Consider the following 23,207-nt stretch of genomic DNA (forward strand, 5'->3'; position numbering starts at 1 on the left):
CGTTCAAGATTAGGATAGTACAATACCGAGATGCTTTATTGCGAACACGTCTGAAGTTGAAATGCCATGTCTGGGAGGGGAGGGTATCTTTTGGTCTACAATACGTTGTCTATCATGATGCTCATGCTATCGATTCGGTAAACCCTTTTCTGCGGCTGCTATCGAGTCATGCACCGTCTGCTCCCGCTTGTACTCCTCCTCTAGCTGCCTCTGCATATCAAAGTCCAGCTGTCGCTCGCGCTTGACTCTCTGCTGTTCCATATCTCGGACTACGCCCTCGTGCATGGCCTGTTGTGTCGGTTAGTTTCGGAATGTTCGGTTTCAACGGTCGAGAAACGGTCGCTTGGAGTCAATTGACCCGGAGGATAGACGTACATCCTTCTCAAACTTTTGCTGGAAGTGAACGAGGGCAACCGTGCCGGCCGCGAACAGCGACGTGGCCGCCAGCGTGAGCTTGGAGGCGCGGGACATGGCGCCGGGCCGTTTCGACAAGGGCTGAGTATTTGGGAGTCGCAAAGGGAGGCGGGGGTGGTATTCGATCGATCGGGTATACGATTGAGTCGAGTCGAATGCTTGGCGACCGAATTGGCTCGTCGGAGGGGAATTAAGTCGACGTTTTCAAAGCCCGAGAAAAAGAAAGACGATAATCGTGAAGCCCGAGAAGAAGGGACTTGTCGGCCCATGACGTGAAAGCGCATGGCGGCGGCAGCGCGGCTACAGGCGCCATGCATGCTGCGCTAAGCGCCAACCGGGGTACTTTAATCCGCTGTAGCTCCCTGTGCTGCGGCACTGGGAAACGCGCCAAAGGTACCTGGCGGTACTTGGCACGTCTGGCAAGGCAGCTGGGGCGGCGGGCACCTGCCCAAGCTCAGACGTAATCCTCCTTGGAGGTACCTGGGCAAGCCAACTCCAATCCCTCCAACCTTAGCATCAACAGCTTCCATCGCAAACCGCATCGGCCTTCCCATCTCCTCCGCACCGACCTCACATACACACTACTCGATCGTCCTTTCGCGTACCTTTCTCCTATATCATCATGGTTAGCTGGTCGGCTTCGCACCGCATGGCGTTTCGCTAACCCGCCTTGGTAGTCTGCCCAGAACTCGGCCGGCATTCAGACTCTCCTCGACGTATGTTTGATCTCTGCTAGGTGCTCCTGGCCGTGTAGCTGATTCGTGTTGATTAGGCCGAGCGAGAAGCCTCCAAGATTGTCCAGAAGGGTGAGCTTAAACTTTCTACCTGTTGTATGATCTCCTGCTAACCAACGATAACAGCCCGAGAGTGTAAGCTATCCCGACGCCTTCTACGACCCCACGACGAGTCCATCTAACACGTATCGCCATCTAGTCCGCACCAAGCGCATTCGTGAGGCTCGCGATGAGGCCAAGCGGGAGATAGCCGACTACAAGAACAACAAGGAGGACGAGTACAAGAAGTTCGAGGCCGAGGTACATACATCCTACACCGTCCCCGACCGCGTCGAGATAGCTGACCGACCGTGTGCAGCACAGCAAGGGTAACCAGCAGGCTGAGGACGAGGCCAACAAGGAGGCCGACGCTCAGATCAAGAGCATCCAGGAGGCCGGCAAGAAGGGCCAGGCCCAGGTCGTCAAGAACCTGCTCAACGCCGTCTTTGAGGTCCAGCCCGTTGCCCCCTCCAAGGCCTGAACGACCTGGCGAGATGGCGATGTTTGATGGGGAAATGGCGAGAGCGACACTCGATCCGTTGGCTTCGTGATTTGCACATGATAGAGGAGGATTGTTACAAGAGAGCAAGGCCATGCTGGTCACCCTGCGGCGTCCCATCGAGGACGCCTTTTTGATTATATTAAGTTTACTGAACAAACTCGACTAGAGTGCTCAACATATCCCTCAGATCCTGGTTCTCCTCCGCCGTGTCAAGTCCATCCAGCTGCTCCTTTAGCGTCGCGCCAATGACCGATACCTTCTCATCACGCTCAGCCAGGAGTTGTCTAATCTTGCGTGCTGCTCCTGTATCCTCTGCCACCAACCAAGCCAAGACGACGTCAATCGTCTGCAGTGTGAAAAGCCCGGCGTCGATCCTCCGGGATAGCCACTCAATCTCAGCTGTTTCACGATCCTCCTTTGATGTCACAGCCCTCTCAGCCTCGTTTTGCTGCTCAGCTAATGAGATCCGAGCGACGTAATCTCTCCGGAACTTGATGAGCTTTGATATCTTCTCATAGTCCTTTTCCACAAACTTTGCCAGCGTCCGTATCCGCTCTGCGGAGTTGGCTGGTAGTAGCCGCAGCATGGATGCGAAAATCTCGACGAGATGCTCTGCTAGACGGTGATCATTGGTCTTCATGAAAAGTGTGAAGAGAGTCTTCAGACCAGCAGCCTCAACAATCTTCTGGCAGACTTCTGTGCCAGCGTTGCCTCCCGCCGCATGGTTCAGGAGTCGCAGCGCTGGGGGTTTGCTCTTCTTTCCTTCCTTGAGCATGATGAGGCATAGCTCGACTCCCTCGGCCTCGATGAACTTGGCCTTGCCTGAAACTTCGTCCACGAGAGATGTCAAGGATGCAAAAATATTCTCCATGTACTCCTCCTCCTCTCCTCCCTTATCCGGGTCCCGTCTTCGGTAGGGGGCTGCGAGTTGGAGGAGGAGGTCGATGGCATCAAGACGGATAAGCTGTGAGCGGTTGGCGACGGCCATTTGAGCAATGATGGCGAGGATCTCGGCTGCATATTGCTTGTTCTGCGAGACTAGGCTCTCCTTTCGCTGGATGCGCTGGAGCAACCATTGTAGTAGTTTCTCATCCTGGCCGACGCGCTCAGTCACAGATTGCTTAGAGCACAGGTTCTCAATCACACCGAGGGCATGGTAGATGCCGTTCCGATCCGACTCGTCGTCTTCGTTCAGACGGGAGAAGTTGGACACCAAAAGACCAAGGACATCCGCCTCCATCATGGCATCTACCAGACCGTTCCAATGTTCGTCCTCAGCGTCGACGTCCTCGTCTGTCAACTCACCCATGATCTCGATAGCGTCGATGGCAATGTCTGTATTCTCGTGCGCCAGCAGGCTGACCAGGCTGGCGACGCATCCCGTCTTGACAAACTCGGGGTATAGCTCAGGGTGTTCGGAGAGAAGGGAGAGGCCCTTGATGTCGGCGTCGAGATCAGCTTCGCTACTGATGAACTTTTGCGGCTCGTCCTCGAACTTGGCGCGAAGCTCGGCGTTTTTGTTGATGCGCTTCTCAAAGTTGAGTGCTGTCTTGCGCAGCCAGGCAGCATCGATCTTTTCGGGTGCCGCGCCAGCGTCGGCCTCGTCTACGTAGTCGAGGATCTGTTCTTCTTGCTGTGTTATTCCTCCTCCAAAGAAGCGACCCTCGTCATCGTCCGGTGGCAGTTCGGGGCCAAAGTCTTCATCGTCGCCGGGAGGAAGTGCTGGTCCTGCCTCTGTATCGTCGTCGTCCTGCGGCGCATCGTCGACTCGGGCATGACGGTTTGAGCTGTCGGCGTTGAGCTTTGCAGACTTGTAGATTTCGTCTTTGGACAACTCATGTTAGCAACACGCGTCCTGCGACTCCAAGATTTTAAGCAAACGAGAAACATCATCAACTCACTTGGATCTCGAATGGGATCAAGCTTGCGCTTCCCTGAAATGCCTGAGCTCTAGAAGCTGGTTAGCATACAAAACGGATGGAAAGAGTTGCGTACAAACAAACCTTGAAGATATCGTCGACGCTCGCCATGGCTTAAAATCCAACCTGGCGCAGATTTCTTTGTTACTGAGAAGCAAAGACAATAATGCACTGTTCGCGATCGTAACATGAGGCGACGCGCTCTTGCTTCAAAGCTGTGCCAAGCTCAGCCTGCATCTGATGACCCCGATTGATGCATTCCAAGTCGGTTAAAGGCAATGCAAGAGACCCGGAATGAACAATGCCCAACTAAGACAAAAGGGGCAAGGGCTGATACATTCCGCACGGTGCTCCCGGCGAACTTGCTCGCAGCCAGTCATCACCCGATACTTGGCCGAAGCGCACAGACAAGTACCTCCTTTTCGAAACGCCAGCCTTGCAGCCCAGGCTAAACTGAAATCGGCCGAGACATCCACTGGCTGTCACAAGTTGGAGAGAGGGGAGTCACGGCCATGTACCGATACACTTCAACCACCAACCACAGATGCAGGTACGGCTCCTCCCTCCCCTGACATGGATGGGCGATATGGATTGGTCTTTACTGCGTTTCGTTCCGTCTGAGACCAACTTGTTCATGCTGCATCTTCTTCTCCTCGATATCCGGACGACGACATACGCTGCTGCATTCCAACGACAGACGAGCGGCGCGGCCACGATGCGCCGCTGCGATTGACCCATCCATCGAATACTTGCACAACCGAGCGACCAGGACCCTTCTGAACCCCCCTGTACCGACCGCCCAAGTCACTGCGCTGTACTGAAAGCGGGCCTGCCATTAGCCCACGGTCCACGCTCGACCGCCTCAAAAGTCTCCACGACTAACTTACCACCACCACTGGGACGGGGGCTTCCACTAGCTGTCCCCTAGTCGCCAGTCAATCAACCCACCGATTCGAGCTCGTTGGCCGACTGATAGACGGGAAAGGGGGAAATTGTTCGCTTGGGATTGGATCCAGTCGCATCGCCGGATCCGACTCGGGGCTTTTGAAAGAGGATGCCCGACGGCCAGATCTCGTCTTCTCACTCTCGCCATCACCAGTCCACCGCGTCAACGTCCTCTCGTTCATCTGTTGCCGTGGCTGCAGTTGCTGTCGCAATCTCGCCGTCGTGGCTTCGATCTTCCACCTCCACAAACACTGACTCGCGACACCAGCATCAGCATCGGCAATATCACGACCCCTCGAGGCCCGCGCCCTCGTTCTCGCCCTCCTCGCTAAACGCGCAGCCTCACGTACCCGCGACTGCACGCCTTCCCCGGACTTCGTCGCTTCTCCCGCCGCCTCAAATCACGCCCTCCTCGAGATCCAGCCCTCACGAGCAGTCGAATCATCTATCACCAATTTCTGCTGGACACGAAGTCCCCCACAACGCTGCCGAAAGCTCGTGGCTTCTCAACCGCTGGTCGACCTCGACTGTGTCCAGCCGTGCCTCGGCTGCACCTCACCGCGCGCCCGCTTCTCGATTCGGTAGTCGCTCTAGTATCGATGCGACGAGCCCCAGTAGCCGTTCTTCACCGTCATCCAAGCCATCGCCCCGGAAATTACAGAAGAATCGACGACCTAGCGCTTCATCCGTCAACGCCGACGTTTCCGTTCCTAAACCTCCAGAGCAGAGCACTCAGCTACCGCAAGCGCTCCCGCCAATTGTCACTTTATCGCCTTTAGAGCCTCCTGCGCTCAGCGAACTCCTCGCGGTCAAATCCAAAGGGACTGGCCCTGGTTCACCTGAGCCTGGGCGATCGACCATCGCCCGCGAGAGTCGGTCCCTGACAAGCCCTGGAACGACCGACTCTCCGATCCAGTCTGTGACATCGACACCAGCAAGTGCGCGCTCCATGGCTTCATATAGACCCACCATGCCTTACGACCAGGACCACGAGGCATATGCGCCTCACCGAGGCCATTCTCGGAGCCGCTCCGGGAAGAGCAGCCATGATAAAGGACGTGGACCAAAGCCTCCGTCGCAGAAGGCAATGCTGTCCCGCGCTCTGCAAAAAGCCAACACTGCAGTTCAGCTAGATAATGCGCAGAATTTTGAAGGCGCCCGGGAGGCGTATGCGGAGGCTTGTGATCTTTTGCAGCAAGTGCTGCAGAAGACGACAGCAGATGAAGACAAACGAAAGCTTGAAGCTATTGTAAGTTGGTCAGCTGTAGGCTTAAAGCAGTACTAACACGAATTAGCGACGAACTTACACGAGTCGTATTGAAGAATTGGATCAAATGACGCCTTGGCAGCCAGAGGAGGAGTCCAAAGCCCTACCAGCTCGCCCCGAGAGCCTGGCACAGCACTCGGAATCCGAGTCTGTACTTAATCTTGACGAGGATGACGACAACGACGCGACGCTTTTCGAGACATCAACTATCACGAGAGTTATCAGAGATGACAGCCGCAGTCCTCAACCCCCATATCCAGCTTACTCACCACCTCAACAAGAGGATGGTGGATATAGAAGAAGGAGTATACAGAAGCCGAAGCCGATAGTCACCACCCTTACACCGGAACCTGGACTCCTTCAGTCTTCCTTCTCGCGTTCCCCTATCCGGCTCCGAACGCCTGACCATCTCCTTCTGCAAAGATCTGCAGACCCATACATGCCAGCTCCGTTGTCACCACGCCGCCCGATGTCACCAGTCAAGCCGGAAGCGGACGAAATGGATGAGCCTATTCGATCTGATTTCTCCATGGCCGCAGATGCTCCAGTCAATCCTCCAGTCGGAAACGCGGTACCTCAAACTCATTTCCGGGACGACAGTTTGAACTCGTGGCTTGACCCTATCGATGAGTCTGGTGGTTCAACCTCTTCCTCTGTTCACTCTCGCACATCTTCGCTTGGTTTTAGGAGGAAGCACATACGGGCTGTGAGTGGTGAAACTGAGGCCGAATTCGACACTGCACTGGACGCAGCTATTGAAGCAGCATATGATGACGGCTATGAGCCGATGAGCCCAATGGATTATGGACGACGAGTTTCAGCTGAAGCGAGCGAGGAAGCAGTAGTTAATGCCTTGCGCAAAGTTGAATTGGCGCGCCAGCGGGTTCGAGAGATGGAGGAAGAAGAGTACGGGATGGCCTTAGAGATGGGACGACGAGCACAGCAACAGCAACAGCAACAGCAGCAGCAGCAGCAGCAGCAGCAATCGCTCCCCTCGGATAATCATGGTATGTCTCAGGATTTCTACGACGATAATTCATCAGACGATGAAGAGAGGATACTGGAAGAAATCACCCGCGACTATGGCCTCGGGCCGTATGTTGCGAGTCAGCGGCAGCCACCAGTCCCTCGCGAATCCGATTCGAGCGGCGTCACCTCGCGCACCTGGCATAGTTCACAGGGATCGAACCCTCCGACGGCAGCGACCTCATTGTCTACCGTTACGGAACTGCCACCGGCCTTCACAAATATCTCGCAGGCGCCTGCTGCACCGCCACCAACACAGTCGCTCCCTGAGTTGCCCCAACGGCCCGGCTCATCCGCCCAGAGTGTGCGGAATCGTCGCATGTCTGGACAGAATGCCAAGCAGCTCAAGATCGAGACCTCCAAGCTGGTGGCTCCTCTCCAGAACCACCCCGAGGATCTGGCACAGGCTAAGTCTGCTCCTATGGATGGCCAGGAGTCACACTTTCCCGCTGAGACGGGTATGAGGGTGACAAGCGCGCCTCATAGACCTTCATCGCCCCCCTTATTCGAGGCCAGTCCTACCGATGTGTCGGCAACCAAACCCACACCATCACCTTTCGGCCAACTGGGACAAGCTGAGGGAGATGAAGCTGCCCCGGCACAACATACTGGATCTCCATCTGCGACACGATTGAGGAAGAACTTTTCTTCGTCGAGTTTGAGAAGCATGAAGAGCCGCAACATGTCGGTCACTAACCTTGAAGAAGGCTCAGATATGTCTCCTGGAACCCCAGGAAGCAATCCTTTTGGCAGTCTTCATGCTCCCTCTGTCCCGGCACTCCCTACTCCCCTTACGACCACGTTCCGAGAACGATCAGACACCAATGCTGCCGGACTCTCTCTGTTCGACGATCACTTTTACTCCCCGACGAGCCCTGGCTCACCGAACGAGCTATACCCGGACCCGCCTGTCCCTCTTGAGCCCTGCCCCACGGACTTTATGCTTCGGCCGTTCTGGTTGATGCGATGTCTCTATCAAACCCTGGCTCATCCACGGGGTGGTTATCTTAGTCACAAGCTCTTCGTACCAAGGGATGTGTGGCGAGTAAAGGGAGTCAAGCTCAAGAATATCGAAGAGAAGGTGGCAAACTGCGATTTCCTCACAGCTGCTCTTCTCAAGATCGAGAGGGTCGACACGTGTGATGCTGATGCAGTGCTCGAAGAAATGCAGTCCCTGGAGGGTATTCTAGAGCAGGTTCAGACAGCCTTGAGCCGCAAGCTGGGCAATGAGGTTGGCGTACAGAGCTCGGGAACCCTATTCAAGGATGCGACGAACGGCGATGACAGCGCAGCACCTGGCGTGCCACGATCTTCCAGCGTTTCAGGGAAATCATCATTCTCTTGGCGGCGTCTTCGTTCCAAGAACTCTGCAGTCGGGCTTGGTGGCTCATACACAAACCGCCTGGTGGCAACAGACACGGGCAAGGATGTGCCAAGCATCGCCAGCCTACCCATGACACCGAACCCGACGAGTCGCCCGGCTAAGAGGGATCTGACACAAGCACAATTTACGGGCCCGAATGCGATGTACATGAGCTCGCTTGCTCGCCTCTTTGATGCGGCCCAGGCTATTGGTAAGTTTATTGACTTCTTGGAAACACTAGCAGATACTGACAACTACATAGATCAAATCGCAAGACAAGTAGAAGATCCTGGGTTGCGACACGCCGACAAGACGCAGGTTGGGCTTGAGTTGTGCACGCGACACGCTGCAGAGTTCTTTGGGTTCTACGTGTGCCGGTTTGTCCTGGCAGATCTGGGGTTGCTACTAGACAAGTTCATTAAGCGTGGCAGCGAATGGGTTCTCACATGAGGCGAATAAAGAGATGGATGGGTTATGCAAGGAGTTGGACGAGGTGCATGGAGGCATTACGCATTCGTTTTTGAACCAGGCGGAGTACTTAGAAGTTACTATGTATCCCACATGGTGGGAAAGGCTCGATACCCAAGCGATATACATGTTTCGGTTTGTTGAAGTGCTGATGCTTTGGATCCCTGGCGGTGAGCATTGATGAGTTTTCGGTTCGAGTGAAGCGAGTTTCTAACTATGTCAACCGAGAGTTTATCATACGAGGTGAACAAGAAGCCTTAATCGACGTATTATTCGTTGCATCTCTTTGTTCTACTGGCTTATATCAAGAGTATTAAGTTTCGTCGTGTTTCAACACAGGCGCTGATACAACCTTGGCGCCTGGGAAAATGATAAAGTGTATTGCCCAGTCAGGAATAGCGTCTTTCATCCCCAGTCCCACCGTTTAACTGAATACAGCCAAGTGGGATGAATCCAGTACGTACCTCCACCAAGCCGGAAGGATTTCGTGCATCATGGGGGAAAAAAGTCTGGAGAAGGATTAATTGCATCTTGACCTTCAATTGTCGACCAATTCCCGCCGCGTCAACTGCCGCCTCTGCCCGCGGACCGGCCTCGACGAATATATACCGAAACCGCCCCGCCAAATGTGCCCGGGAAAAGTCTAGATGAGCCTGGCTTGGAGCGCTGGCCGCGCCTGGAGTCGGCAATGTCTCTCGCAAGCTAGACGGCCGTGGCCTGCCCAGCTCCTCCTCTCGCGAATACCGTTCCGAGCGTACGCTGCTCCCCCCGCCGCAGCAAAGACTCCGCCGTCTGAGCTCGAGGCTCGCATCGCCGCCATCCCGATCGAGCGGTATCGCAACTTTTGCATCGTTGCGCATATTGACCATGGCAAGAGTACGCTGAGCGATCGGTTGTTGGAGTATACGGGCACAATATCAGCTAGCGATGCGAATAAGCAGATTCTGGATAAGCTTGATGTGGAGAGGGAGCGTGGTATCACCGTCAAGGCGCAGACTTGTACCATGATTCATAACCACGAGGGCGAGGATTACCTTTTACATCTTGTCGATACCCCCGGCCACGTCGATTTCCGCGCCGAAGTTACTCGATCGTATGCCAGTTGCGGTGGTGCCTTGCTGCTTGTCGATGCAACGCAGGGTATCCAGGCACAGACGGTGTCCAACTTCCACCTCGCGTTTGCGCAGGACCTCGCATTGGTTCCTGTGGTCAACAAGATCGATATGCCGGCTGCAGATATACCCCGTGTACTTGAGCAGATGCAGAACAGCTTCGAGTTGGACCCTAAGGACGCCATCATGCTCAGCGCAAAGACGGGCAAGGGTGTTCCCAATGTACTTCCTGCTGTTATTGAGCGGATTCCCCATCCTGTGGGTGACGAGAAGAAGCCATTGAAGATGCTTCTGGTGGATTCATGGTACGACAACTTCCGGGGTGTCGTCTTGCTGGTGAGACTCTTTGATGGAACCATCAAGACTGGCGACAACGTTATATCTCTTGGTACAGGCATGAAGTATACAGTCGGTCAAGTGGGCATCCAATATCCTCACGCCACGCCGCAAAAGGTCCTCCACGCTGGTCAAGTCGGATACGTCTACTTCAACCCCGGCATGAAGAAGATCCAAGACGCCAAGCTCGGCGACACCTTTACCTTTGTCGGCGCCGAAGATGAGGTCGAGCCCTGTCCTGGTTTCGAGGAGCCCAAGCCCATGGTGTTTGTCGCTGCGTTCCCCACAGATCAGAGCGACTACAGCCGACTGGCGGACAGCATCAACCAGCTCGTTCTCAATGACCGTAGCGTTACGTTGCAGAAAGACTTTTCTGAGGCGTTGGGATCGGGTTGGCGTTTGGGATTTCTGGGAAGTCTGCATTGCTCCGTGTTTCAAGACCGTCTGAGACAGGAACATGGAAAGAGCGTCATCCTCACGGAGCCGACTGTGCCGTCCAAGATCATCTGGCCCGATGGTTCCGAGGAGGTTGTGCAGAATCCCGCCTTGTTCCCTGATGTGAGCCATCCACGCATCAGGGGTGCTCAGCTGTTTGAACCGTAAGTCAACATAACCTTACCTAGGATTGTTCCTAATATTGATTGGAATGCAGTTTTGTCACGGCTACTATTACAATGCCTGAGGAGTATCTCGGCCGAGTCATTGAGCTGTGTGAGGCTAATCGTGGAGAACAAAAGAGCCTCGAGTTCTTTCACACGACGCAGGTCATTCTGCAGTATGAGATTCCTGCAGCTCAGCTAGTTGATGACCTTTTTGGAAAGCTGAAGAGTGCAACGTATGTTTTCAACCCCCCTTTCATTGACATATTTGCTAACGCATGATTAAACAGCAAGGGATATGCTACTCTGGATTATGAGGATTCGGGCTGGCGACAGAGCAACTTGGTCAAGCTCCAGCTTCTTGTCAACAGGCAGCCAGTCGATGCTATCTGCCGAGTTGTGCACTCATCGCAGGTTGACCGTCTTGGACGCCAGTGGGTGACCAAGTTCAAGGAGCACGTCGACCGTCAACATTTCGGTAAGTCTATTCCCAACTTAAAATGAAATATCTTGGTTATTTTGTATGGTTGCTAACGTCACCTACAGAGGTCGTCATCCAAGCCACAGCCGGAAACAGAATCGTGGCAAGAGAAACAATCAAGCCCTTCCGCAAGGACGTGCTCGCCAAGCTCCATGCCGCTGATGTCTCCCGAAGACGGAAGCTGCTGGAGAAGCAAAAGGAGGGTAGAAAGAGGCTGCGTGCCGTGGGAAATGTCGTCATTGACCAGTCGGCGTTTCAGAGCTTCATGTCTAGATGAATGTTGAAAGAAGCGTGTACAATATGGTGTATCATATTCTGGGATATGGATAAAAAGAGGAGCATGGTTAGATGGCTTTTTGAAAAATAGGAGATACCCAGCTCATCACGTCTATTGAGGTGCATGTATCTTGTCTAGGATTCTATCCAAGTCTCCATCTAGAGGTCTCCCTGATGAATCAAACGACACGAGAAGTGCGGCAAAATCACTAATTGACTCCATCAACCTCGACGTCCTCATCAGGAAGACCATCACCAAGAAGAACAGGGTCCGTCCACGACAAACCCAATCCACCAGAAAGAGTAGCCTCGCTCTGCTTGACCTTCAATCTCCCATCCTCACCCCGCTCAGCCTCAAAGTCAAACACCCTGTAGTCACTGTTGAAGAACCAGAAGCCCACGACGCCGACACGGAGGAAGCCAGAGTGGGAGACTACAAAGATAATCTTTTCGGGGCGGCTGTACAGGTCCTCGAGGGCACGGCGGCCGCGGGCGAGGATGTCACGCTTTGTGTGGGCGTAACGCTGAGCTGCGGGGGATGTCTTGTCCGGCCAGAGGGCATCAACAGTTGAAAAGTTGACCCTAGCAAAGTCGGGCGAGACTGAGGATATAGGACTTCCCGTATCACAGGGCTTATCCGAGTTTTCTGTTGACAAAAATCCTATGAGTCACTGGATTCACGGTGCGGAGAGAGACTCACCCTGCCAATCAGCGCTACCCTCAATCTTGACACCGCGGTCGACGAGCCAGTCGAGGGAGAGCATAGCAGTCTGAAGAGTACGACGCATAGGGCTCACGACAATGGCGACATCTTGATAGTTGGTGGTGGAGTCGGAAAAGGTAGAGATGAGGTTCTTGCGAAGGGCGGAGCACTGCTCGACGCCTAGGTCAGTGAGCGGGGGATCATGGAGACTGTAGTCCTGTAGGATATGTTAAATATGAACGTATCTATAGATAGAGGAGAACTTATTGTGAAGGTTGTGGAGGGCCTGGGCGTGGCGGATGAGGACAATGGTTGGCGGCATCTTGGGTCGTGGTGATGTGTAGTTGGAGGAGGTGAGAGTGAGCGAGGTCCCACTTTTGGGAGGCGTTGACCGCATGTTGCATCACGAGGAGAATGACAAAGCTAAGAATGGGTAAATAACAAACATTGATGTAGGTGATGTTGGATAGACTATCGAAATGTTTGTTATGATTGAGTATTGATGGTTGCTGTAGGTTATGAGAAAGCAGGACACAATCGGCTGGTCTGACCCGTGGCTCCTGCTTGACACGGAAACAGCCACATATATTGAGTAGATGGTTATTACTTGGATCATGTCTCCAATAGAAAAGGCACCCTATATTTGTTGCTCGTCAACAGTGACCTTTCAGTTGCCATGTGCTAACCAGGGTCCCGCAAAGCTGCCAACAGACATAGTATCATACAAGAGTCCTTTGTACTTCACAGTACCTCGATCAACCCAATTTGCGCACGATAGTCAAGCCAAGATGAGTAAAAAGAAGTGTAGACATTATCAGTTGAGTATGCGAATGGCATCTGTGAATGTTCGACCTGATTGCATTTCTCAAGACATCTAGTTGAAACCAGAGCAGCTTTCACAATAACAAAAACGAAGCCATTTTAAAAGCCCAAGTCTAGCAAATCTAGATCTCGCATGCAAAACAGCCACAGAGAAAGAGGCGTCTGTCAACGGTAGAGTGGCGTGCCTAAGATCGACCCGCCGAGATGGCTCCATTCGATAATGTCCGACGATTCCGAACCGCGACGATGGGCAATGAATGGTTAGAAAGAGAACAAATGAGCTAGGCTAAGGATATACACAGAAGGACACTGGAAGTCATGGCTTTCAGCATTCTAGGTGCAATCAAGTCTGAATATGGCACAACCCCGTCCACTCTCCTGCTTACAGGTTCGAGAAATGCCACCCAGAGAGCGATGAAGTGCCTCTAACTCTGCTCAAGCATTCGTGCTCCTTAAGATGAGAATTTGCATGAGAATAGCACACTTATAGAAGAAGAGATTGTAGTAGGGGATTATTCTAATAGTTTTCTACGCATTATTTTGCTGCTCTTGTGATACCTTGTAATCTACCCTTTGAGTAGGCCCATAATCCCCTCGTGCAAGAAACAAAATAAGTTCAGCTACCAAGCGGGAATGGCTTGATGCCCGATTAAGTAGACGCTATCGAAAATCTTTTATCCAGGGGTCTACCAACAACTCGTGTCTGTGAGATTATCCCATGTGGTTTCCGCATGCTGTGGGGTTGCAAAACTCCATTTCTTCCATGCTAACCTGTTCGTGATTGGGATACCCGCTTGGCAAAGCAAGACTATCTAGAAACTATCGAAAGAGCTAACCTAATTGAAAGACCAACGGCTTACACGACGGTTGTTCCTTGGCAGGGGGAATGGAGTATAAGGTGCAATCATCTCCTGCTGAGTGATCAGTTCTTGCTCAACCACATTCTTTTCTCTGACCGTATTCACTCTTTCGAAATGATGTCGCGAAGCCTCCTCGTCGCCTTTGCTGCCCTGTCCTCGCTGACAGAGGCGCACAACTGCAGGCCTACCGCTGTGTCCACTACTCTCATCACCACCACCGCTGCCCCAACCAGCACAACCGCAGAGGCCACCACCAGCACCACCATCAGCGTCTGCACAGCGACCGAGACGCCCTCCCTCCTCGTCAAGAATGGCAACTTTGACGGCCCGCCCGCGAGCACCGAGCACTGGAGCCTCCTGCACAAGGATAACTCGTGGATCAGCGTTGGCGGCATCTCCAACGACTGGACTTACTCTCTCGGCTTCGGCACTGGCTCATTCACCGACGACTACGTCTACCAGGAAATTGATGCGGGTTGCCTTATTCCCGATACAGAGTACGAGCTCTCGGGATGGGTTGGCTTCAACAAGGCTTCCTCGGTGGGCTCAAGCGGCTGCCACGACGCCCGACTGGCCTGCTCCTTCGGCGAGGACGGAGCCTTTGCGGGATTGGGCGATAAGCTTCAGGCGTCGGACGCTGTCAATGGGGCCAGCGGGTTCAAGCGCATCACGGCGACTTGTCAGTGGACTGAGGAGCAGCTTGCGCAGGGACATGCTCGTGTCTTGTTCAACTTTCGGTGCATGCAGAACTTTGGCTGGATTGACAACATCAAGTTTGACTTTAAGACTCATGATCCAGAGAGACGCTGAGGGGAGGGCTTCACTTGGGGTAGCGTGCGCCTATTAGCACTCTCCTGGGTGTGTTCGTTGGATACATCTTGGGACTACCTAGTAATACCACCTTTGTCTTTCGTCTATGCCAAGTTTGTCCTGTGTTGGTTCACTCGACCTCATCGGTCTTCAATTGACATATACCCTACATTTAATTGCGACCTTGTACTCTTCAAGCAGTGACACTGAATCAGTAGATGGTAGGGAGCTCTTGTCCTACCACACCATTGCTGGGCGCATCTGCACTACAGATGTTGGTGACCAAGACATGGAGAACAACATGAAGATATTAAATTTTACCATAAACCTACCTAGTTGAACCATCTTACCCAAGTTACAAATTGCCAATTGCATTGCCCGAGTCCTGTCGAGTGTCTTATCCAATCACCCCGATAACCTGCTGTTGCTTTACCATACCTACCCAAGAACCTTGACGCCAAGAGTTGTCCAACTCGAACTGAGCAAGACCATCACTGGACAATATGCACAATGTCATACGTCTGATGATCAGGGTCGGTCTCCAAAATCTTGACCCACTCGTCCTTCTTGTTCTTCTCCCGGTGCTCCTGGAACTGGACCTCGTCGCTACCACGCTTGAGGCAGGGGGCAGTGTCCGAGCCGTGGTTGTTGGTTGGCCAGTACTCAGGGTCCTCCCTTAGACGCTTGACAAGCGAGGCGTGGAGGACCGCCTTCTGGGGAATGTCTCGCGCCGCACCCTTGTTGAGGGGGAAGCGGACGTTGACCCAGCCTGCTTGCTCCAGCTCCCAACGGGTGATGAAGGGGAGGTATTCTACACAGGTCAGTGTTTTGAACTCCAAGACATCGTGATAATGCTTACCCATAAACTTCCACATCAAGACCTTGAAGAAGCCAGTGCCGTAGCCGAAAGCAAGCGAGTCATGCATGAACCCCTTGAGGGCCTGCTCCTTGTTCTCCTTGTCGTTGATGTGCGCCTTGAACTTTTCCAGGCTGTCGCACCACTTGACGGCAGCCTCGGGCTCCTTCTCACCCACGAGCTCAACCTCGCGGATCATCCAGGCGAGGGGGATGTCGCTCATCTGCAGACGGTCATCGTTGATGTTCTTGCTAGGCTCCTTGGCCTTGCGAGAAGTCCAGAAGTTCTTGACGCGCTGCCAGAAGGACATGTCTTCCGCCTTGTTGTTATCAAGGGGGTTGTCATCAGTTGAGGGCCAGCCACCGCCCACATCACCGTGGCAGCCAGCAAACCAGACCTCCTTGATGTCCTCGTCGTCATGGTTGTGCTTGGACACGCGGATGTCTTGGGCTAGGAGAGCTGGCTTGAACTTGACACGTCGCTCATCGACGGCGACAGCATGACGCACATAGCGAGCTGTGCCTGTGACGGGAACTGGGACTGGAGTCTTGCGCTCGAGGACGGCGACAGAGTTGACACAGTCCCAGATGCCGAGGAAGAAGACCTTGATGTTCTGGTCCTCGTCCTGATCATCGTCGCCATCATCATCATCATCGCAGGGCTTGGCCTTTTCCTTGCGACAAAAGGTCTGGCTAAAGGCTGTGATCTCGTTCAGGGCAACCTCAGTGGTGTGACTTCTGTGTACCTTGGTGTTGCCGGCGAGCAGGGGATCGGCGTCCGACCCTGTGTCTGTGTCACCGTGGTCCTCCTCACACCTCCCCTGTGCGTCGACGCGGTCCTGGATGTCACCAGCAAGGTAGCGCTGGTAGAGACGGAACGCAAAGGGGACCATCTCCTCGTTGCCCTTGCACAGAAGGCCAACCTTGTTGACCATGCGTGCCAGGAACTTTGCCGTAAAGGCGCCGCGGCTAAAGCCAAAGATGTAGATCTTGGCGTCCTGCGAGGGTCAGTATACGGTATTGTAAAGTAGAGGGATACTAACAGATTCGTAGTAACGCATCAAGAAGCGGTACCCGGCAATGACATGGGCGTCAAACGTCATGCCGAAACCCTGATCGATGGTCTGCGAGATGGAGCTCTTCATCTCCCCCAAGAACGTCTTGTTGACGGATGTCTCCCCGATGTCATAGGTGCCAATACCGGCTAATTGAAGTGTTAGAGCACAGCTTTTGACTGGAGAGGGGACTGAACTCACTCTGGTAGTAATGGTACTGGCTCGGGTGGTTGCGATCCAGCTTGCTGAGGATCTTGACAACATTGGTGTCGGCATTGGAGCCACTGAAAGTGTTTCCCGTGCCATCGAAGCAGAGAATGAGCTTCTTGGGCTCTGAAGCCTCGGTATTCTCCATGTAAGGCATATTGAAGCAGACAGAACACGCGCGAGTGTAGAGGGACAAGAGAGTCGGGGGGGGGATATCGTCTCGCTCAACGTCGGGGGGCTAGTTAAGGGATTTCGGCTCATCGACATCCTTTATCAAACCAATGCACCTGTCGTGGGATACCATGACAGGTCGTCTGGCATTCTGACGGTATGGACGGCGTCCAATCGGGGCAGCGAATTGGTGTCCTGGTGGTGAGAGAGGCGTACAAGGGGTGACACTCAGCCAGCCACGGGGCGTCTCCCTACCGCTCCAAGCGGACAGAAAGAGACACGGCACATCAAAGCGCGGGGATGATCTTTTGCCGTTTTTTTCTGCTCTGGCTGTTTCTCGCTTGGGTACTCAGCAGCTCGTTTTTGAGGCCAATTGGATGACATTACAGGTCACAAAGCTCAGCAAGCCACAAAGCCTTGAAAGCGGGGAAAATCTCATCGTTTACGGGACAAGCTGAGCTGAAGTAGATGTATGCGGGTGGAGAGGAGATGAGGAAAGACAAGGAACTGGGGTGACACGGGCTGCAACCTACCTTGAAGGTTGCGAATAACCTCAGCGAGGTACAGTACATCGGATAGCATCCGCAAACCCACTGCGGGCGCTTTGCCCGATCCTGACGGCGGGGAAAGACGAAGATGGATGGATGCGAATGCAAGATGCCGTCTTTAGCGGAGACAGGCGGCAGGGATCGACGGCGGCTAAAAATCCCTATCGTCGAGTCTTGATCGGTGTCGAATGTCTTGCATGTGTCAACAGCTGGAGGTTTGCCAAGATTTGTTGCGTTTGTTTTCCTGTTTGTTTACGGCGATGCATTCCAGCTGATTGTCAGATGATTGTAGACTTCAATTCTTGCTTGTGAAGATGGAAAATGATCAAGAAACTGGATGGTGATTGTTTGAGCGGTCAATGTGCTGCTTGGTTCAGCGCTCAGTGGGAAAGAGGGAAACTCGCGATGCCGGTCTCAAACATGGCGGCGATGTAGGTCTTGGAACCCCCTCTCTCTCAACGTCTCTCCTCTTCCCTTTTCCTCCTCTCAGCTTCCAGGTGGCACGACCGGTCTTTTTGACATGGTACAATCGGCCTAACCGATTCAGATGGATCCTCGTCGGCATATGCATCTTTCCTGCATGATCCAATCATTGCTCCTGCAATGTCACCTTGTCTGACCTGTTTGGTCCATCTGCCTCTGTATCACCAGCCTCAACTCCAACCGGTCAGCACTGCTTGAGACAAGGCGACCCCCTCGGCAGATGCTTGTCTCCCACTAATTCGCCGCCGGTATGTGATGACCATCCGGCTCCCCCGCCTCCGTCTTCCCGGAACGGGCCGTCTGCGTCCACGGTGGCGGTCTCCATCAAGATGACTTCAAGTCTTGGAAGACCGCCCGGTTCCCCTCGAGTTACGACATGTCAACAAGGCGGCGCATGTGAAACATGGCCTCTCAGCTCTTCTGTTGTTGCCCAGCCCGTGCCCAACGAATCATGGCCCCGGCGAATCAAATCAACCTCGACGCGGCGCCATTCAGCTCTGAATTGTTGAATCGTGGATCGTCCCGGCGATGCTTCAACGCGCTCCGCATGAGCCCTCGTATCACCAGCAGCCACTCGCCTCCGTCATGCGAGCTTGGGAATGCGAGTCCTCTCTGATCTGAGGACCCCGCGGAGAGAAGAGGGGTCACGGTTGGCGTCGTTTGTGGTATAAATGGGCAAGTTGAAGAAGCTCAAGTCTGGCAGAATCAGGACTTTGTTCCCATCTTCTCATACACCATACACTCCTTTCTCTACCCTTAAAAATCAAGTCCTGAGACTCCATCATGTCGTTCAACGAAAAGTTTCAGGCTGGAGAGTCGTACGGTGACGCCAAGACGGGCTCAACTGGCCTCTTGGATGATCCTGTCAAGCTCGCCACAGATATCATCAAGGAATATGCTGGTGTCCGAACCCAGGCCTCCATCCCACAGCTCGCCGAGCTCATCAAGGAGCTAACGATCGAGAAGGGAAAGCCCCTGGATGACAAGAAGGGGTAAGATTTGGTACTATCACCAGCATGAGCACTGCTAACACCTCCAAGAACTACAGAGCTCCTCATCGGAATCCTTACCTCCCTCCCCCGTACCTCCAAGGCGAGGACCGCGCTCACCAACAAGCTCATCGACACCCTCTGGGGCAACCTCCAGCACCCGCCCCTGAGCTACGTCGGCGGTGACGTCAAGTACGAGGTGGTCAACTCGAACGAGCCCGCACACAAGCATAACTGTGAGCTCTACGACACTATCGAGTTCAAGGCCCCAGACAGCGATGTCATCCTGCGGGAGCAAGTCCCTCAGGCTCCTGATGGCCTTCACCAGTACCGTATGCCTGACGGTAGCTTCAACAACATCCTTGAGCCCAACCTGGGTCGTGCTGGCACACCCTACGCCAAGTCAGTCAGGTCTGAGAAGCGTCTTCATGGCGTCAAGCCTGATCCTGGCCTGCTCTTCGACCTTCTTCTTGCTCGTGATGACAAGAACTTCACCGAGAACCCGGCTGGTATCTCCTCCATGCTCTTCTACCATGCCGCCATCATCATCCACGATATCTTCCGCACTAGCCGGACAGACCCTAACAAGTCTGATACCTCATCGTATCTCGACTTGGCCCCTCTGTACGGTTCGTCCCTCAAGGACCAGCTTGAGATTCGTACCATGAAGGAGGGTAAGCTGAAGCCCGATACCTTCCACGAGAAGCGTCTCCTCGGACAGCCTGCTGGTGTCAATGTCATGCTGGTCCTTTACAGCCGTTTCCACAACTATGTTGCCGATATCTTGCTCAAGATCAACGAGAACGGCCGCTTTACCCTACAATGCCCTGCCAATGCCTCGGCAGAGGACAAGGCCAAGGCTGTTGCCAAGCAGGACCACGACCTCTTCAACGTGGCACGTCTCATTACTGGTGGACTGTACATCAACATCTGCCTTCACGACTACCTGCGAGCCATCACCAACACCCACCACTCCAGCAGTGACTGGACCCTGGACCCCCGAGTTGCCATTGACAAGCAATTCGATGGTGAAGGTGTCCCCCGTGGTGTTGGCAACCAGGTCAGCGTCGAGTTCAACCTCCTTTACCGATTCCACTCGTGCATCTCCAAGAGGGATGAGCACTGGATCAACAACTTCTTCCTTAAGCTCTTCCCTGGTCGCAAGGCCGAAGATCTCCAGGATGTCAGCTGGGACGAGCTCGGACAGGCCCTCTTCAACTTTGAGCGCAGCATCCCCAAGGACCCCAGCGTCCGCACCTTTGACGGCCTTGAGCGTCAGGAGAACGGTACCTTCAAGGATGAGGACCTTGTCCGCATCCTCAAGGACGCCATGGAAGACCCTGCTGGTACCTTTGGTGCCCGCATGGTTCCCAAGGCACTCAAGGTGGTTGAGGTCCTGGGTATCATCCAGGGTCGCAAGTGGCAAGTGGCCTCTCTTAACGAGTTCCGAGAGTTCTTTGGTCTTAAGCGGTACGACCAGTTCAGCGAGATCAACTCGAACCCCGAGATTGCCAACATCCTTGAGAAGCTGTACACAGACCCTGACATGGTTGAGCTCTACCCTGGCCTGATGATTGAGGACATCAAGCCTGCTCGCAACCCAGGCAGCGGTATCATGCCTACCTACTCTGTTGGCCGAGCTGTGCTGTCTGATGCTGTCACACTTGTCCGCTCGGACAGATTCAACACCATCGACTACACAGTCTCCAACCTGACAGCCTGGGGTTACAATGAGGTCCAGCAGGACTACAAGACACTTGGTGGCTCGATGCTGTACAAGCTCATCCAGCGTGGTGTCCCCAACTGGTTCCCCTTCAACTCGGTTGCCGTCATGCAGCCTATGTACACCAAGAAGGCCAACATTGCCATCGCCAAGGAGATTGGCACCTACGACCAGTTCACTGAGGCCGACCCCAAGCCCCCTGCCAAGCCCATTGTTGTCACAACCAACGAGGCCATTAAGAAGACTCTCAGCAATCCCAAGCAGTTTGTCGTGCCGTGGCTCCAGCCCCTCAACACTCTGTTCCCTGGCAAGAAGGACTACGGCTGGTTCATGCTTGCGGGTGATGAGGCCAAGAACTTCAAGCACCGTGCCGACTTCCAAAAGGCGATGGGCAAGATTCCCAACCTTCACGCTGCTGTGCACAACATGATTGAGCGCGTGGGTGCCAAGCTCATTGAGAAGGAGACCTTCAAGCTCAAGGCAGGCCTCGAGCAAATTGACATCATCCGCGATGTCGCCATCCCTCTCAACACACAGCTTCTGGCTGACTTTTTCTACTTTGACTTGCGGACTGATGAGAACCCTGACGGAACTCTTGGCGTTGCCGAGCTGTACCGACATCTGCTCAACATCCGCATCTGGGGCGTCAACAACAACGACCCCGGCCAAGCATGGAACCGTCGCCGCTGGGCCCAGGAGGGTGTCACTGCCGTCTACAACTCGACCAAGAAGCTCGTCGATGAGGCTGTCCTCGGCCGCGGCCTGGGCCTGGGCATCGCTTCAGCCATCTCGAGCAAGGTTGGCCGCAAGTCGTACCTCAAGAAGGACTCTCTGCGCTCCTGCGGCCTGAAGCTCGTTGAGGAGCTGTTGGCTCAGGGCAACAACGCCGACCAGGTCACAGACAACCTGTGGCTCACTGCCTTTGGTGGTATTGGTGTGCCAGTTACTTCAGTAAGCACCCCTAAAATTCTTCGCCACGATCATGTACTAACCACGCTGCTTTTAGTTCTACGAGGTGCTTGCATTCTTCCTGCGCCCTGAGAATGCCGCCATCTGGGCTGAGGTGCAGGCCATTGCCCAGAAGGGTGATGATGCCACCCTCCATGCCTACGTCGCCGAGGCTCAGCGTCTGACGAGCTCTCAGCGCAACGTGCGCATTGCCACGGCGCCAGCGGAACTCGAGGGCAAGCCTGTTCAGCCCGGCACTCCTGTTGTCATGATGCTTGTAAGTCCATAATTTCCCACCAGAAGCAAGAAAGTCACTGACTGTATTATAGGGCATGGCTGGCCGCAACGGCAAGGAGGTTCCCGACGCCGACAAGTTCGACGCCCGTCGCAAGACGGATGCCGTGACAGCCTTTAGCTATGGGCAGCACGAGTGCCTGGCCAAGGATGTGGCCCTTGCTTTTGTCACCGGCCTCATTAAGCTGGTGGCTGACCTTAAGCAACTCCGACCTGCACCAGGCCAGATGGGCGAGGTCAAGACAATCCAAGTCGGCACCGAGAAGGCGTACCTCAACGACAGCTGGTCGTACCTTGGCTTTGATGCCAGCAGTAAGTTACACAGTACACCTGGAGTGAATAGCAAGCTAATAGTCGAACAGCCTGGAAGGTTCACTTCGACGGCCATGGAAAGGGTACCTTTGAGGGCGACAGAGCCCCTACAGCGACGACGCCGCTGCAGCAGTACTACTACATGCTTCAGAAGCGCAAGGAGGAGATCCTTGGTTTCTAAGCTAGTTTCTTGCGTGAAAATGGAATTGACCCCGAGAGATGGGTTTCCAATTGTCTGTAAATCTTGGCTACTATACCGATGAATAAACCATACTTTGCCGAGACACACTGGGAAGACGTGATGCCATTGTCATAAACTAAAAAGAGTGGTTTTTAGGTGAGCGTGTTAGCACCTGGTCAGAGATGGATTTAGGTCTGCGGATAGAAGAGAGAGTTTATAGGAGCGGGATTAAAGAGTTGTACCACTTGACCAGGTGCCCGCTGAGCACTCATGTGCTTTTAGGGTGGGAGATGAAAGGGTAACCTTGCTTATAAGGCTCTTGATTGAACATGGCAGCCTGGCAAAAGAGTGGTTTTTAGGTTTGCGGAAAGAAGAGAGAGTTTATAGGAACGGAAGTAAGGAAGAGTTAACCACTCGACTAGGTGAGCACGCGGGTGTGCTTTTAGGATGGGAGAGGAAGGGTTGAAGCTTATTGTGAGACTCTCCCAGGCAGTCAATAGTGTTTGTTCGGAACTCTATCCACGCCCAGATTCTTGAGAAGTGTTTGCAAGCGTTTATCTCAACCAATCACAAGCCTCGGTTCCGTGGTCTAGTTGGTTATGGCATCTCGTTAACACCGAGAAGGTCCCCGGTTCGATCCCGGGCGGAACCACTCTTTTTGCCCTTGGAGGATCCATTTCAAGGTTCTGGTGTTCCAGGCTTCAATTTCTTTTTCTTCGGAAGGGGAAGCGAGAAATGGGAGTCCGATCCGTCCTTTTCCTGATA

General features: G+C 53.8%; 9 protein-coding genes across 9 annotated transcripts; 5 read left to right on the forward strand and 4 right to left on the reverse strand.

Moving 5' to 3' along the window:
* Positions 1 to 126: 126 nt before the first annotated feature.
* Positions 127 to 471, reverse strand: MRS44_008637 (uncharacterized protein; the record flags this gene model as incomplete). Its single annotated transcript, XM_046276297.2, has 2 exons — positions 127 to 288; positions 376 to 471. 2 exons carry the CDS (start codon positions 469 to 471, stop codon positions 127 to 129), a joined length of 258 nt encoding a protein of 85 aa, XP_046132092.1.
* Positions 472 to 1,036: 565 nt separating this feature from the next.
* MRS44_008638 (uncharacterized protein) lies at positions 1,037 to 1,668 on the forward strand (the record flags this gene model as incomplete). Its single annotated transcript, XM_046276298.2, has 6 exons — positions 1,037 to 1,039; positions 1,092 to 1,130; positions 1,187 to 1,220; positions 1,275 to 1,283; positions 1,348 to 1,448; positions 1,507 to 1,668. 6 exons carry the CDS (start codon positions 1,037 to 1,039, stop codon positions 1,666 to 1,668), a joined length of 348 nt encoding a protein of 115 aa, XP_046132093.2.
* A 166-nt stretch (positions 1,669 to 1,834) lies between these two features.
* On the reverse strand, positions 1,835 to 3,719 carry MRS44_008639 (uncharacterized protein; the record flags this gene model as incomplete). The annotated part of the gene is made up of 3 exons (XM_046272743.2): positions 1,835 to 3,513; positions 3,591 to 3,639; positions 3,693 to 3,719. The coding sequence occupies 3 exons, from the start codon at positions 3,717 to 3,719 to the stop codon at positions 1,835 to 1,837; spliced, it is 1,755 nt and encodes a 584-aa protein (XP_046132094.2).
* Positions 3,720 to 4,662: 943 nt separating this feature from the next.
* Positions 4,663 to 8,659, forward strand: MRS44_008640 (uncharacterized protein; the record flags this gene model as incomplete). The annotated part of the gene is made up of 3 exons (XM_046269624.2): positions 4,663 to 5,802; positions 5,849 to 8,420; positions 8,472 to 8,659. The coding sequence occupies 3 exons, from the start codon at positions 4,663 to 4,665 to the stop codon at positions 8,657 to 8,659; spliced, it is 3,900 nt and encodes a 1,299-aa protein (XP_046132095.2).
* A 665-nt stretch (positions 8,660 to 9,324) lies between these two features.
* Positions 9,325 to 11,482, forward strand: MRS44_008641 (uncharacterized protein; the record flags this gene model as incomplete). The annotated part of the gene is made up of 4 exons (XM_046283645.2): positions 9,325 to 10,724; positions 10,778 to 10,960; positions 11,015 to 11,202; positions 11,271 to 11,482. 4 exons carry the CDS (start codon positions 9,325 to 9,327, stop codon positions 11,480 to 11,482), a joined length of 1,983 nt encoding a protein of 660 aa, XP_046132096.1.
* A 208-nt stretch (positions 11,483 to 11,690) lies between these two features.
* On the reverse strand, positions 11,691 to 12,581 carry MRS44_008642 (uncharacterized protein; the record flags this gene model as incomplete). Its single annotated transcript, XM_046281198.2, has 3 exons — positions 11,691 to 12,127; positions 12,182 to 12,393; positions 12,448 to 12,581. The coding sequence occupies 3 exons, from the start codon at positions 12,579 to 12,581 to the stop codon at positions 11,691 to 11,693; spliced, it is 783 nt and encodes a 260-aa protein (XP_046132097.2).
* Positions 12,582 to 13,980: 1,399 nt separating this feature from the next.
* On the forward strand, positions 13,981 to 14,676 carry MRS44_008643 (uncharacterized protein; the record flags this gene model as incomplete). The annotated part of the gene is made up of 1 exon (XM_046269625.2): positions 13,981 to 14,676. One exon carries the CDS (start codon positions 13,981 to 13,983, stop codon positions 14,674 to 14,676), a length of 696 nt encoding a protein of 231 aa, XP_046132098.2.
* Positions 14,677 to 15,167: 491 nt separating this feature from the next.
* Positions 15,168 to 16,950, reverse strand: MRS44_008644 (uncharacterized protein; the record flags this gene model as incomplete). The annotated part of the gene is made up of 4 exons (XM_046269626.2): positions 15,168 to 15,487; positions 15,536 to 16,529; positions 16,575 to 16,735; positions 16,788 to 16,950. 4 exons carry the CDS (start codon positions 16,948 to 16,950, stop codon positions 15,168 to 15,170), a joined length of 1,638 nt encoding a protein of 545 aa, XP_046132099.1.
* Positions 16,951 to 18,778: 1,828 nt separating this feature from the next.
* Positions 18,779 to 22,442, forward strand: MRS44_008645 (uncharacterized protein; the record flags this gene model as incomplete). Its single annotated transcript, XM_046283646.2, has 5 exons — positions 18,779 to 18,987; positions 19,036 to 21,658; positions 21,714 to 21,932; positions 21,985 to 22,261; positions 22,312 to 22,442. The coding sequence occupies 5 exons, from the start codon at positions 18,779 to 18,781 to the stop codon at positions 22,440 to 22,442; spliced, it is 3,459 nt and encodes a 1,152-aa protein (XP_046132100.1).
* Positions 22,443 to 23,207: the final 765 nt, after the last annotated feature.

Source organism: Fusarium solani, assembly GCF_023522795.1.
Source record: "Fusarium solani strain SB1 chromosome Unknown bctg00000005, whole genome shotgun sequence".
Taxonomy (NCBI): domain Eukaryota; kingdom Fungi; phylum Ascomycota; class Sordariomycetes; order Hypocreales; family Nectriaceae; genus Fusarium; species Fusarium solani.